Here is a 15,724-nt window from a genome sequence, read left to right on the forward strand (position 1 = left end):
TTAATTGTATTCTATAAATGAGACATTGATTCTTCTCGCCATTATTAATTGACCTTTCCTTATGTACCAAGCACTATGCTATGTGTGTTACCTTTTTAAAAAATCTTTTTGCAATAATTTTATGATTTAGGTATTATTTCCTCATTTTACAAAGGAGCCCTGACATGGAAGCTAGGTCTCTTGCCCTGGGTCAGGCAGCTAGCAAGAGGAAAAGCAAGGATTTGAATCCGGGCAGTCAGAACCTTCTTCTAAACAGTGTGCTATACTGCCTTGCCATAGGAAAGGGAGGCATTGTGATGGTGGATGCTGGAATGCTGAGAAAAGAAAAACAGAGGATTTCTGGAATTTCTGTTCCTTATAGTCTTAGCAGTTTAAGGGCCTGGCTCTGTAGCTAGAAGCCCTCAAGTAGGACGCCCTTTCCCCACCCCCATGACAGCTGGGCGACAGCCATAGAGTAGCATCCAGGTCATTCCTGTGCAGTCAGGCAGACCAGGAGCTCTGCAGCTCAGGAAGGCCTCAGCCTCCTGGTTACCAAGCACTCTCCCCTTTAAATAAATATAAAGGCACTAGGCACTGCACCAGAACTTGGGCTCGGGCCCAGCCCTGAGCTTCTTGATCCTCAGTAGTTTGGCTTCTTCCCTGTGCCTGGGATCTGTAATCGGGTTTCTGAGCTGCTCCGGCTGGAGCCCTGATAATGAGGAACCCACCCCCACCCCCCGCCACCATTCCCTTACTCTACCAGAGTGCAGAGAAAAGAAAAGGAGTGGCCACACCCAGAAGCGACTTTACAGAATCTGGAGGAAAGACATAGGAACTGAGAGGCATTTCCTGCAATCCTCCATGTAGAGAAAACAGGACCGGGTAACTCCTGCCTGGGGTGTGCATTTCTGGGAACAGCTGATGGCGTCTTCTCCAGTGGGTAGCAGCAAAATGTTGAACCAAATACTCAGCTCTGGGTACAAAATGGCTAACACAATCATAGCTCTCCAAAATTTCCAAGACCGTCTGCTCCAGCAAAGAACGGGGCTCAAGGCTGTGGACAGAAGCTGCAAAAAGGAAGGATTTTTCTTTTATATCAATCTGGCCTCCTAGTGAAATGGGGGTTTTGCTTTTACCAGGCGCAAAACAGATTTGAGATCTTAGAGACAGCTTCTGTATTGATACAGAAATGACAGTCTTATTTGTCGATCCTTTGTCTGATCTGAAACGTGGCCAAAACCCAGTGCCTCCAGCCCTGTGTAGTGCCCACCCAGTCACCCACCCCGTCCGCATTTGGCACTGGAAATGAGACATTTAGAAAGCCCTTCTTCCTGTGTTCTACTGTCTGCCTACCTCACCTCCCACCAATTTCACCATATGCCTGACGCTCTGCTAGGTGTGGGGAAGGAGATGATAAAGGAGACACTGGCTTTCTTTGTTTTCTGAGAGCCGCTCATTCAGAACAAAAACAAAAACAAAAACAAAAAAGGGTAGCATAGCGGCTCTGTAACCAATCTAATCATGTCCATCCCAGCCTCTTGCAAAGGTGGGGGTACAGTTAGGACAGAATTCCGAGCTCCTTTTTCTTTTTTCTGTTTTTGGCTGTGCCTTGCGGCTTGTGGGATCTCAGTTCCCTGACCAGGGACTGAACCTGGGCCACGGCAGTGAAAGCCTGGAATCCTAATCACTAGGCCGCCAGGGAACTCCCCCAAGCTCCTTTTTCTATTCTAGCAGTTCTAGGAAGGTTTGATACGTGCCCTAAGCTTAGGCATTTAGGTAGTCCCAATACCTTTTTGAGTCATTCGAGAGGTCAACCATTGGGAAACTAACTGTAATGACGTTTTCACATACTCTGGCCATGGCAATTTACTTGCCCACATTCCCTGGGAGAATCTCTCTCTTTCTCTCTCTAACACACAAACACACAAGCGCGCGCGCGCGCGCACACACACACACACACACACACACACACACACACACACACACACACACATGAAAGTTAACAGGCAAGCACTACTCTTTTATCTACCCCCCAAGAAGGGAGCCGATTGGGAAGTCACCCTGGCAGGTGCACTGTACTTCTTCCCAGATGAGATTCTGCAGTGTCAGAGCTGGCAAGGAATAGCACAGATCTTCAAAACAGTGACTGGAAGAACCTTGAAGACATTCTGCTAAGTGGAATAAACCAGACACAAAAGGACAAATATTGTATGATTCCACTTACCGGAGAACCCTAGAACAGTCATATTCACAGAGGAAAGTGGAGCTGGGGTTGCCAGGGCCTGTGGGGACAGGAAAATGGGGAGCCAGTATTTAAGGGGTACAGAGTGGCAGTTTTGCAAGATGAGAAAGTTCTGGAGATGGATGGTGTTGATGGTTAACACAACAGTGTGAGTGTGCTTGATGCCAGACAACTAACTGTACACTTAAAAATGGTTTAAACTGTAAATTTTATGTTAAATTTTAAACTGTAAATGTTACATGACTTTACAATGACTGCCTCTGAAATCAGGGGCCACATTAGAGAAGAGGCCTGATAGCTGCTGGGAGCATGGACTTAACAGGCTGGTTTGCCTAACAGGACTGTAAGTGACAGCAGAGAGGTGAGCCCCTCACTCCCCTGGCACATCTTCCTAATCCAGCTGGCTTATTTCCCATATGTACTCTCACGGGACCACCTTTTAAGCCCCATCAGTCTCTCTCCTTCCTATTCATCCTGAACACACAGAATTAGTTTCATAAACCATGTGAAACCTTCTCAAAAAATTCTAGTAGCAGACTTCCCTGGTGGCGCAGTGGTTAAGAATCTGCCTGCCAACGCAGGGGACACGGGTTCGACCCCTGGTCCAGGAAGATCCCACATGCTGCAGAGCAACTAAGTCCGTGCGCCACAATGACTGAGCCTGTGAGCCATAACTACTGAAGCCTACGTGCCACAACTACTGGAGCCCCCGTGCCTAGAGCCTGTGCTTTGCAACAAGAGAAGCCACCACAATGAGAAGCCCACGCACCGCAGCCAAGAGTAGCCCCCGCTCGCTGCAACTAGAGAAAGCCCATGCAGCAATGAAGACCCAATGCAGCCATAAATAAATAAATACAACTCTAGTAGCTTCCCACTGCTTACCAAATCACCCAAACGATTTTATTTTATTTTATTATTTATTGATTGATTGATTGATTGCAGTACACGGGCCTCTCACTGTTGTGGTCTCTCCCATTGCAGAGCACAGGCTCTGGACGCACAGGCTCAGCAGCCGTGGCTCACGGGCCCAGCCGCTCCGCGGCATGTGGGATCTTCCCAGACCGGGGCACAAACCCGTGTCCCCTGCATTGGCAGGCGGACTCCCAACCCCTGCGCCACCAGGGAAGCCCTATTATTATTTTTTATATAAGTATTTTAATTTATTTAATTAATTTATTTTTGTCTGCGTTGGGTCTTCCTTTGCTGCACGTGGGCTTTCTCTAGTTGCGGCGAGCAGGGGCTACACTTCATTGCGGTGCGTGGGTTTCTCATTGCAGTGGCTTCCCTTGGTGCGGATCACGGGCTCTAGGCATGCAGGCTTCAGTAGTTGTGGCACGTGGGCTCAGTAGTTGTGGCTTGCGGGCTCTAGAGTGCAGGCTCAGTAGTTGTGGTGCATGGGCTTAGTTACTCCTCGGCATGTGGGATCTTCCTTGACCAGGGCTCGAACCCATGTCCCCTGCATTGGCAGGCGGTTTCTTAACCACTGTGCCACCAAGGAAGTCCCCACCCACACTATTTTAATAGAGATTCCGGAGCCTACACAAACTTTCCACAGCATTATTTCCTACTGGTCTTCTCTAGACCTGAGCTTAGCCACTTCCTAAACGGTTATTTATTCTTCCAACTTCATGCTTTTGCTCATACTTTCCCCCTAAATTAGAATGTCCTTCTTTCCCAACACCCACTCCTCATTTCTGACAAATCTTACCCATTTTGAGTTTATGTAAGTAGAACCTTTCTGGAAGAGCAGTTTGGCGATATGGATCAGCATATGAAATTTGCATGCCATTTGACACAAGGTTATATTTAGGAATACAACCTAAGAAGGTAGAAAATATATTTAAGAATGTTAATAATTGTAAAAAAAAATTAGAAGCAGCTAGTCACCAACTGAAAAATGGTTAAGATTCATTAATTCAAGACTACATTGGTGATATAGTTCATACTGATTGACTTGAAAAATATCTAAGATGTTACTGAACAGTGGCAGTCAGTTACTTAAGAGCTATTTACTTAAGAGCTATATTTGTATATCTATGTATATATGCACAGAGATGATTAAAGAGATGTTCACAGTGGGTACCTAGAATAAAAGGCTTTTTGGACTTTTTTATCTCCTTTTAAAAAATTTACACATAGTTTTAAGTATCTGGATGAAGTACTATTTCAAGATACTTTCTTGACCATCCTAACCTCCAACTAAAGCATTTCAGAAAGTATATTCTCAGAAATACTACTCCCAAGAGAAGCTCAAGAGTTCCGTGGTAAGTTCGGGAAACAATATGAACTCTTGGAGGTTAATTCAAAGTATCATAGTTAAGGCACCAAAAAGTCCTGCAAGAAAAGTCCTTTTTCTTTTCTTTATAATCTAAACATTTTATTATGGAAGATTTCAAAGATAAACCTAGAAAATGGAATAGTACAGTGAACCTCCATCTGTTCACCACCAGCTTTAACAATTATCCACATCCTGCCATTCTTACTTCATATAGTACTTCACCTAGTTTACCTTTAACACAGTAGCTGCCAATCTCCTTTGCTGAACTCTTTTTTAGGTTCCTGCAGAAAAACTTCCTGGACGAAGCTGACCTAGATGAAATGGAGCTTTCTTCTGCACTATGGTAACTTTTAGTTCAAACCATCAAGCACTCCAAGTTTGTAAATCTCGTTCTCCATCGAATTAAAATTCTACCCCCCAGTCACCTACTTCACTTTAAGTAGGAAGCATTTTGCAAAACCTGTTTATTTTTTTAAATATTTACTTATTTATTTGGCTGCATCGGGTCTTAGTTGCGGCACACAGGATCTTTGATGCGGCATGCGGGAACTTTTGTTGTGGCGCGCAGGCTCCAGATAGTGTGGGCTCAGTAGCTGCGGCACGTGGGCTTAGTTGCCCTGTGGCATGTGGGATCTTAGTTCCCCGACCAGGGATTGAACCTGCATCCCCTGCATTGAAGGTGGATTCTTAACCACTGGACCACCAGGGAAGTCCAGCAAAACCTGTTTAGAGTCAACTTTCCATCCCTGCTACAGGTTGATGGCTTCAAGGTCACCTTTGGCATCACCATCCTGTTTTCATGGTTGTAGGTTCTAGAGCTTGAATTTGTCGCCTCATCAGAATTGTAGGCCTGATTTTGTTGTTGCTGTTTGTTTTTATTTTTAAGTGGGGGAGAGGATTATCTTTTTTTTTTAATATGTTTATTTAGTCTGTGTTGGGTCTTCATTGCTGTACACAGGCTTTTTCTTTAGTTGCTGTGAGTGGGGGCTACTCTTCCTTGCGGTGTGCAGGCTTCTCATTGCGGTGGCTTCTCTTGTTGCGGAGCATGGGCTCTAGGCACACAGGCTTCAGTAGTTGTGGCACGTGGGCGCAGTAGCTGTGGCTCGTGGGCTCTAGAGCTCAGGCTCAGTAGTTGTGGCGCATGGGCTTAGTTGCTCTGCAGCATGTGGGATCTTCCCGGGCCAGGGCTCGAACCCGTGTCTCCTGCATTGGCAGGTGGATTCCCAACCACTGCGCCACCAGGGAAGTCCCAGCAAAACCTGTTTAGGGTCAAATTTCCATCCCTGCTACAGGTTGATGGCTTCAAGGTCACCTTTGGCATCACCGTCCTGTTTGCAGGGTTGTAGGTTCTAGAGCTTGAATTTGTCACCTCATCAGAATTGTAGGCCTGATTTTGTTGCTGTTGTTTGTTTTTTTTTAAGTGGGGAAGAGGATTATCTTTTAATTTTGAAATAATTTCAGATTTGTAAAAAATTACAAGAGTAATAGAAACAAATCCCATACACCCTTCAACCAGATTCCCCAATTTGTTAACAATTGACCACACTTGCTCCATTATTCTGATGGTATATACTTACACATAGACACACACGTGTAGATATTTTCCCCCTGAATCATTTGAGAATAAGTTGCAGACGTCATGCCCAGTCACCCCTAAGTACTTTAAGAACAAGTACTTTTATTTTTATAACCACAATACAGTGATCAAAGTCGGGAAATTAATGTTGACATAATACTGCTATCTAACATACAGACCTTATTCAAGTTTTGCTAATTGTCCCAACATCCTTTACAAGACAAACACACAGAATGATCTTTTTTTTCCCGGACCAGGTTCCAATCCAGCATCATGTACTACATTTAGTGCAAACATCCTGAAGGAGCTAAAAGAAAAATGTTTCTTGACTACATCATCTGTGTAGATTGATATTTAAAATAAATGGAGCCTGGCTGTAAACTAGATGATATTATAAATTCCTCTCTAATGGGTGTTTCTGGAAATCCATCACATAGCTGGGAGACCATAGCTTTCATCTGGTTTCTGCAGGTCCACAGGACCTAATATCAGGGATTCATTAATGGCACGGAGAACAGGGAAGTGAATGGCCAAGCCTGATAAGGCACCTGTGGGAAGCTCTGGAGCTCTTTTTTCCTGGCACTGAGATAGAAGACATTCAAACTTAATTACGTCACTGCTATCACCACAGGAAGCTTGAGAAGTGGGGGAAAGCTCCTAGCACGTGGGTGGGAAACCTCCAGAACAACTCCATTCTTCTATCCAAGGGATGTGTTGGGTTTCTCTCCCATTGGAACTTCCAATTCATCATCAAATTTGCTTTAAAATGATGTAGAACAGGATTTCCCTGGTGGCGCAGTGGCTGAGAATCCGCCTGTCAATGCAGGGGACACGGGTTCGAGCCCTGGTCTGAGAAGATCACACATGCTGCGGAGCAACTAAGCCCATGCGCCACAACTACTGAGCCTGCGCTCTAGAGCCTGTGAGCCACAACTACTGACGCCCATGCTCTGTAACAAGAGAAGCCACCGCAGTGAGAAGCCCATGCATGACAACAAAGAGTAGCCCCCGTTCGTTGCAACTACAGAAAGCCCACGTGCAGCAACGAAGACCCAACGCAGGCAAAAATAAATAAATAAATAAATAAATAAATAAATAAATGATGTAGGACCATGATAAGACAAAAATATGGGCACTCAGCCTAAGAAATGAGGTCAAACTTGAAAGGAGGCAAGCAGGCAAGTGAGCGCTCCAATTTAAAGGCAAATGCAGTCCTTGGTATTCTACTCTTAGAAATCTGACGCTACCATCCACCAGGAGTCACTGCTATCGGCCGGCAATCTCTACCTCTGGAGGCAACGCTATCAGTGAGTATTGAAAACCTGGCCTCTGTGATGCTCTCCTTTCTTGGTTTACCATCAAGAACCCAATAGGAATACCAAGCTTTAAATGACACGTGCAGGGGCTTCCCTGGTGGTGCAGTGGTTGAGGGTCTGTCTGCCAATGCAGGGGACAGGGGTTCGAGCCCTGGTCTGGGAGGATCCCACATGCCACGGAGCAACTGGGCCCGTGAGCCACAACTACTGAGCCTGCGCGTCTGGAGCTTGTGCTCCGCAACAAGAGAGGCCGCAACAGTGAGAGGCCTGCGCACCGCAATGAAGAGTGGCCCCCGCTCGCCACAAGTAGAGAAAGCCCATGCACAGAAACGAAGACCCAACACAGCCAAAAATAAATAAATAAATAAAATTTTAAAAATAAATGACACGTGCAAGACTGTTAAACATGTCTAGAGAAAGAAGATTCAAATATTGTAAGAGGTGTCTGCTATGGAGTGGTACAAATTCAAAGTGGAGGAGACCTTAGAGATCATCTTGTCCAGTGATTTTTTTTTTTTATATTTCATTTTTGGCAGAACTTTCCCATATATAATGTTACAAAGAACTCCAATATATACAGCACATAAAGCAAAAATGCTGTGGCAGAGAGAATCCCAGCATTCCATGCAGGCCCATTAGTCCTATTAAAGGCTGTGCAAATGTGAGCTGCTTAACTCCAGTAAGAGGCACTGCTCACCTCCTGGTTCCATTTTCATAGTTATTAATAGAACAGCTTTCCAGCAGATGGCAGTAGTAGGAAGGGAAGCCTTTCAAAAATTTGCACAAAGCCTCCATATGCTGACTGACTATACAGCTGAGCCCCATCCACTCAACACCCAAGCACCCAGTGCTTCCCAAGTTGTTCCATCATGATGCACAGAAAATGCCACTTGTAAAGCACAGGTAGAGAGAGGAAGTGCAAACGGCCACGGGCCCCATGGGCTACAGAGATCAGTATGCTATGACACACAGCAGGGAAGCTCTGCCCTAAGGCACCGCTACTGAGCACAATTTGAAAACTACTCATCTGGTGACTGGTCCAATTCTTGTGTTTCGCAGGTGGGGATACTGAGGTTCAGAGAGTGGATGACCCACTCAAGGTCACAAACCTAAAAGTGAATTGAAAATCTGAAAGATGCCACCAGAAAACTACTATAACTAATCGATGAATTTGGTAAGGTTGCAGGATACAAAGCTAATGCACAGAAATCTCTGGCATTCCCATACACTAACAACGAAAGATCAGAAAGAGAAATCAAGGAAACAATCCCATTTACCATCACAACAAAAAGAATAAAATATCTAGGAATAAACCTACCTAAGGAGGCAAAAGACCTGTACTTAAAAAACTATAAAACACTGATGAAAGAAATCAAAGATAACATAAACAGATGGAGACATATACTATGCTCCTGGATTAGAAGAATCAATATTGTGAAAATGACTATACTACCCAAAGCAATCTACAGGTTCAATGCAAATCCTATCAAATTACCAATGGCATTTTTCACAGAACTAGAACAAGAAATTTTACAATCTGTATGGAAACACAAAAGACTCTGAATAGCCAAAGCAATCTTAAGAAAGAAAAATGGAGCTGGAGGAATCAGGCTCTGACTTCAGACTATATTACAAAGCTACAGTAATCAAGACAATACAGTACTGGCACAAAAACAGAAATATAGATCAATGGAACAGGACAGAAAGCCCAGAGATAAACCCAAGCATATATGGTCACCTTATCTTTGACAAAGGAGGCAAGAAAATACAATGGAAAAAAGACAGCCTCTTCAATAAGTGGTGCTGGGAAAAATGGACAGCTACATGTAAAAGAATGAAATTAGAACACTCCTTAACACCATACACAAAAATAAACTCAAAATGGATTAAAGACCTAAATGTAAAGGCCAGACACTATAAAACTCTTAGAGGGAAACATAGGCAGAACACTCTATGACATAAATCACAGCAAGATCCTTTTTGACCCACCTCCTAGAGAAATGGAAATAAAAACAAAAATAAACAAATGGGACCTAATGAAACTTCAAAGCTTTTGCACAGCAAAGGAAACCATAAACAAGACCAAAAGACAACCTTCAAAATGGGAGAAAATATTTGCAAATGAAGCAACTGACAAAGGATTAATCTCCAAAATTTACAAGCAGCTCATGCAGCTCAATAACAACAACAACAAAAACCCAATCCAAAAATGGGCAGAAGACCTAAACAGACATTTCTCCAAAGAAGATATACAGACTGCCAACAAACACATGAAAGAATGAATGCTCAACATCATTAATCATTAGAGAAATGCAAATCAAAACTACAATGAGATATCATCTCACACCAGACAGAATAGCCAACTCAAAAACTCTAGGAATAAATGCTGGAGAGGGTGTGGAGAAAAGGGAACATTCCTGCACTGTTGGTGGGAATGTAAATTGATACAGCCACTATGGAGAACAGTATGGAGTTTCCTTAAAAAACTAAAATAGGGGCTTCCCTGGTGGTGCAGTGGTTGAGAGTCTGCCTGCCGATGCAGGGGACACGGGTTCGTGCCCCGGTCCGGGAGGATCCCACATGCCGTGGAACAGATGGGCCCGTGAGCCATGGCTGCTGAGCCTGCGTGTCCAGAGCCTGTGCTCCGCAATGGGAGAGGCCACAACAGTGAGAGGCCCACATACTGCAAAAAAAAAAACAAAAAAAAAACCTAAAATAGAACTACCATATGACCCAGCAATCCCACTACTGGGCATATACCCCGAGAAAACCATAATTTAAAAAGAGTCATGTACCACAGTGTTCACTGCAGCACTATTTACAAAAGCCAGGACATGGAAGCAACCTAAATGTCCACCAACAGATGAATGGATAAAGAAGATGTAGCACATACATACAATGGAATATTACTCAGCCATAAAAAGGAAAAAAACTGAGTTATTTGTAGTGAGGTGGATGGACCTAGAATCTGTCATACAGAGTAAAGTAAGTCAGAAAGAGAAAAACAAATACTGTATGCTAACACATATATATGGAATTTAAAAAAGCGGTACTGATGAACCTAGTGGCTGGGCAGGAATAAAGACGCAGACGTAGAGAATGGACTTGAGGGCACGGGGGGGAAGGGGAAGCTGGGATGAAGTAAGAGAGTAGCACTGACATATATACACTACCAAATGTGAAATGGATGGCTAGTGGGAAGCTGCTGCATAGCACAAGGAGATCAACTCGCTGCTTTGTGACGACCTAGAGGGATGGGATAGGGAGGGCAGGAGGGAGGCTCACGAGGGAGGAGATATGGGATATATGTATACATACAGCTGATTCACTTTACTGTACAGCAGAAACACAACATTGTAAAGCATTTATATTCCATTAAAGATGTGGAAAAAAAAAAAGTGAATTGAACCCAAGTCTCTAGACTCCTTCCCCAGTGTTCATTCCATTGTGTCCACATCAAAAGACTTTAATTCTTTCCCATCTGGTAGATAAAACAGGGTCAGTTATTGGTACATAATTCCACAAAAGAAATGACAGAAAAAAATCAGTTTTCCCAAGGTGAAGGTCAAGAAGACAAAAAAGAGAAAAACACACCACTCTATACCTAGACTCGGGCACAACCATGCCCCTTATGATTTACACAGCTCCAGTTACAGGAAGTTGATCATACTGAACAGACTAGATACCAGCAAGGGGTTTTTAAAAATCAAGCTTTATTACTTATCTTTTGGCACTACGGTCAATAATTCACAGAATGGGTCGCTTCGAGCGACTCAAGATTACCAGAGAATCCTCCACAAGAAACACAACCCCACATACAACATTTACCACAGAGGAATAGATCCAAGAGAATGAGTCTTTCCATAAAGCAAATCTCAACTCTTATCTGAACAGCCAGACTCTGGATTTTTGTAGTGGCTTTAGTCAGGCAAATCTATCATCATTCATTACTCAGAACATGTAAAAAAATTATAAGGCAGTTCTCAATTCTTCCCCAAATCTTTATTAAACCCCTGACTCATTGCTTACGGATGCTCAGCGCATGTACAATGTTGCAAGCTCCACCTCAGCCCATCTTAACTCAAATTGAAAAACAAAGTTTGGTTCACGCATGCCGACTCATCCAGGAACCAAATTCCAAAGCAAGAAGACAAACAGTGTTTCCTGGTTCAATATAACATGTGTTAACAGTCCTAATCCCAGACACTAAGCTACCTCCGATGCAGTCTGGGACTGACTTAGCCCATGTCTACACCTGGCATTTCTTCTGAATTTATAATTACTTCACAAGCTGACTAAGGCAAAACAAACATAACCCAGTCCTGCATGTGAGGGTTTGGGCCTCATCTATTAACTGCTACTTTAAAGGTGACCTTGAGTCTTTGCTTCTCCTGGGAATTATTCTGAACGGGGTCAGCATGGGGGGAGGGGCTGGGGTGTGGTGGTGGAGTGAAAGCCACTTCAGCTCAGAGTGAAATGGTCAAGGTATTAACCTACTTTCTGAAAGATACTAGAGACAAAGGAAATCAAGGGTGAGATCAAGTGCTAAACTCTTCTCATAATTTTTTTTTCAAATTTTTTGCAAAAATGAGAAAGGCCAATTCTGCTTACTCTGCCATGCGGACCCCTTTAAGGAGTCATCACATCTACTAAAGGACCTCTTAGATCTGTGACCCATGAAAATCTGCTCTCCTAGTGACAAGGTACAAGTACACAAAACACATATTGACATGACTTCTCCCAAATACAGCTGTCTTCAGTTGCTTTATTATTGTCCCTTTGCAACAAAATGGTGATGGTGGGCGATGGAGTAACATCAGGAACGCCAGAAGGAGGAAGTCAGAAAGCCCTTGGGGACAGGAATCTCCTTGCGCTGCAAACATTTCTGGTCAGGGAAAGACAAGGAAAACAGAATGATTCTCTGATAACACTGCTTCCAACACTTAAAGTTTGGAAGAAACTTTGAGGGACAGCAAGTGGAAGTAAGTCCTATGGATATAGTACATATATATACAATGGAATATTACTCAGCCATAAAAAACCCAAAATAATGCCATTTGCAGCAGTGTGGATGGACTTGAGACTGTCATACTGACTGAAGTAAGTCAGAGAAAGACAAATATCATATAATATCGCTTATATATGGAATCTAAAAAAAATAGTACAAATGAACTTCTTTACAAAACAGAAATAGAGTCACAGATGTAGAAAACAAACTTATGGTTACGGGGTGGGGGGAGGGATGAATTGGGTGATTGGGACTGACATATACACACTACTCTATATAAAACAGATAACTAATAAGAACCTACTGTATAGCACAGGAAACTACTCAATACTCTGCAATGACGTATATGGGAAAAGAATCTAAAAGAGAGTGGATATATGTTTATGCATAACTGATTCACTGTGCTGTACAGCAGAAACTAACACAACATTGTAAATCAACTATACTCCAATAAAAATTAATTGAAAAAAGAAAAAAAGGTTGTCTATAAGACTTCTCCTTCTGCATGAATTGCAGTGGAGGACAAATGCCAGGGTATTGTTAATGTCTGTCCCACTCTCATCTCCCACAGCCTGGCTTCACCTTTCACTACTGCAATTTCCCCAACTGGGCTACTGGAAACTGGAAGTCAGTTGGCTGTCTTGGCAGACATACCAAAACGTAAAGTTTTTTGGCACTTGGAAAAAGGAGAGGAGTCTGGCTCAAACTGTAGTCTGTTTTCGTGGAGAAAAGTGACCACACATACCTGTTCCCTAGACCTGAGACTGAGAAAAGAATCTTGGCCAACATGCAAAAAGTGTATCAGTGAGCTAAGATTCACTACATATATTTTATTCATCTCTTAGGAGAGCTTTTCCCCACGGGCAGTATGGACAATGACGCGTAGGAAGACGATGAAATAGCGGCCCTTAAGGTGAAGAGGGGTGGATGGACAAAACAGTAGGGTTGGGAAAAATCAAGAGGAAGAGACCACAGTCAGAGTCTGGATGTGCAAGACATGTCAGACACAGGTGCACTGGAGGCCGACAACAGTCTGGGATGTGCTGGTCTAAGGGCATCTTACCTCCAAGAACTGCTTGAGGCGTATAAAGGAACCCATCTGTCCTGAGCTGGTGATGGCTTCAATCCTACAGGGAGAGAAAGAAGACAGGTGAGTCACACCTATGACTCACACTTATCTTTTGGAGGAGTTAAGAGACCTGCTGATCTGGAGGAAGAGGCAGATCAAATGACTCACAGACATGTCTTCTAGACTGGATGCTGTCGCTCTACTAAATGGTCTCAACATTTTTTTCTTTTCTTTTCTTTTTTCTTTTTTCATGCCCCCTGCAGTGGAAGCATGGAGTCTTAACCACTGGACCGCCAGGGAAGTCCCCTTATTTTTTTCAAATAAGTGGATAAAGGAAAAGAGAGCACTGTTCCTTTCCAAGGTCTTTGTGATCAGGTGGGATGGGTGCTGCCAATGCCTTTCCCCACTTTGAAAGGCCAGTGAGTTGAGAGGAATGAGCAGGGTCCTTGAAGGTTAAAGCCACAACAGAGTCAAGCAAACTGGCTGACCAATCAGTTTCACCAACTGATTTACTGAGGGAGTTTGCCTCCTTGGTTTCATTCATGACTGCATGTAATCACCATCCCAGATTATCTGGGGGAGTTTAGAAAAGAAGAGAGTTTAAAAAATGTCAGGTATCTGAATCCAAGATCTTCCTAATTTGTTTTTTTTTATTTAGTCAACAATATTTAAGAGAGACTTCAGAAGCGTTTATTCAAATAACAAAGAGGAGATGGATGGGAGCAGATGTTACACTTAACACAGGTGCTTAACTGAGTCAGAAACAGCATGTAACAGCAGCCACAGTATCTGACGTCATAAGTTTTCACCTACCAAATCCCCTGGTGTCTACCCAACAAGTCTAATACCTGGGGAAGTAGTCCTCTTTGATGAGAAGTATCATCTTCCAGAACTGGACCTGGTACTGCTTCATGAGGGCATTCCCACACACCTAGAGGGGAAGGTGGGCACTGTCAGAGCAGAGAATGAAAATTCACACTCATATGAGAGATCCATAAAGGACAATCAGACCTTTGCCTTTTGTGCCTATCAAGAATTTCAACCACGATGCCACTTAGCCAGCTAAGCAAGGGAATTAAAATCCAGCTTTCTTCTGAAGCATTTCTCATATACGGTAATACCTCCATTTAACCAGACTGCCAGGTAGCCAGGTGTTTCAGAAAACGTGAATCAAACTTAACTTACTATTGATTCTATGCAACAGGATAGAAAGCCCAGAGATAAATCCACGTACCTATGGTCAACTAATCTATGACAAAGGAGGCAAGGATATGCAATGGAGAAAAGATAGTCTCTTCAGTAAGTGGTGCTGGGAAAACTGGACAGCTACATGTAAGAGAAGGAAATGAGAACACTCCCTAACACCATACACAAAAATAAACTCAAAATGGATTCAAGACCTAATTGTAAGACCAGACACTATAAAACTCTTAAAGGAAAACATAGGAAGAACACTCTTTGACATAAATCACAGCAAGATCTTTTTTGATCCACCTCCTAGAGTAACAGAAATAAAAACAAAAATAAACAAATGGAACCCAGTGAAACTTAAAAGCTTTTGCAAAGCAAAGAAAACTACAAACAAGATGAAAAGACAACCCTCAGAATGGGAGAAAATATTTGCAAACGAATCAATGGACAAAGGATTAATCTCCAAAAGATATAAACAGCTCATGCAGCTCAATATTAAAAAAACAAACAACCCACTCCAAAAATGGGCAGAAGACCTAAATAGACATTTCTCCAAAGAAGACATGCAGATGGCCAAGAAGCACATGAAAAGCTGCTCAACATCACTAATTATTAGAGAAATGCAAATCAAAACTACAATGAGGTATCACCTCACACCAGTTAGAATGGGCATCATCAGAAAATCTACAAACAACAAATGCTGGAGAGGGTGTGGAGAAAAAGGAACCCTCTTGCACTGTTGGTGGGAATGTAAATTGCTACAGCTACTATGGAGAACAGTATGAAGGTTCCTTAAAAAACTAAAAACAGAATTACCATATGACCCAGCAATCCCACTACTGGGCATATACCCAGAGAAAACCATAATTCAAAAAGACACATGTGGGCTTCCCTGGTGGCACAGTGGTTGAGAGTCCGCCTGCCGATGCAGGGGACACGGGTTCGTGCTCCGGTCCGGGAAGATCCCACATGCTGCGGAGCAGCTAGGCCCGTGAGCCATGGCCGCTGAGCCTGTGCGTCCGGAGCCTGTGCTCCGCAATGGGAGAGGCCACAACAGTGAGAGGC

General features: G+C 43.3%; 1 protein-coding gene across 2 annotated transcripts in view; it reads right to left on the reverse strand.

Annotated features, from left to right (window-relative positions):
* Positions 1-11,090: 11,090 nt before the first annotated feature.
* Positions 11,091-15,724, reverse strand: part of GLE1 (GLE1 RNA export mediator) — a 43,834-nt gene continuing 39,200 nt past the window's right edge. For both annotated transcript variants that reach the window (XM_060014046.1, XM_060014045.1), the window contains exons 14-16: positions 14,317-14,399; positions 13,463-13,526; positions 11,091-12,276 (exon numbers count right to left, since the gene is read on the reverse strand). In XM_060014046.1, coding sequence (XP_059870029.1) covers positions 12,208-12,276; positions 13,463-13,526; positions 14,317-14,399 — 216 coding nt within the window. In that variant the 3' untranslated portion in view covers positions 11,091-12,207. The remainder of the gene's footprint in view (positions 12,277-13,462; positions 13,527-14,316; positions 14,400-15,724) is intronic.

This window comes from Delphinus delphis, chromosome 6 (genome assembly GCF_949987515.2).
Source record: "Delphinus delphis chromosome 6, mDelDel1.2, whole genome shotgun sequence".
NCBI lineage: Eukaryota > Metazoa > Chordata > Mammalia > Artiodactyla > Delphinidae > Delphinus > Delphinus delphis.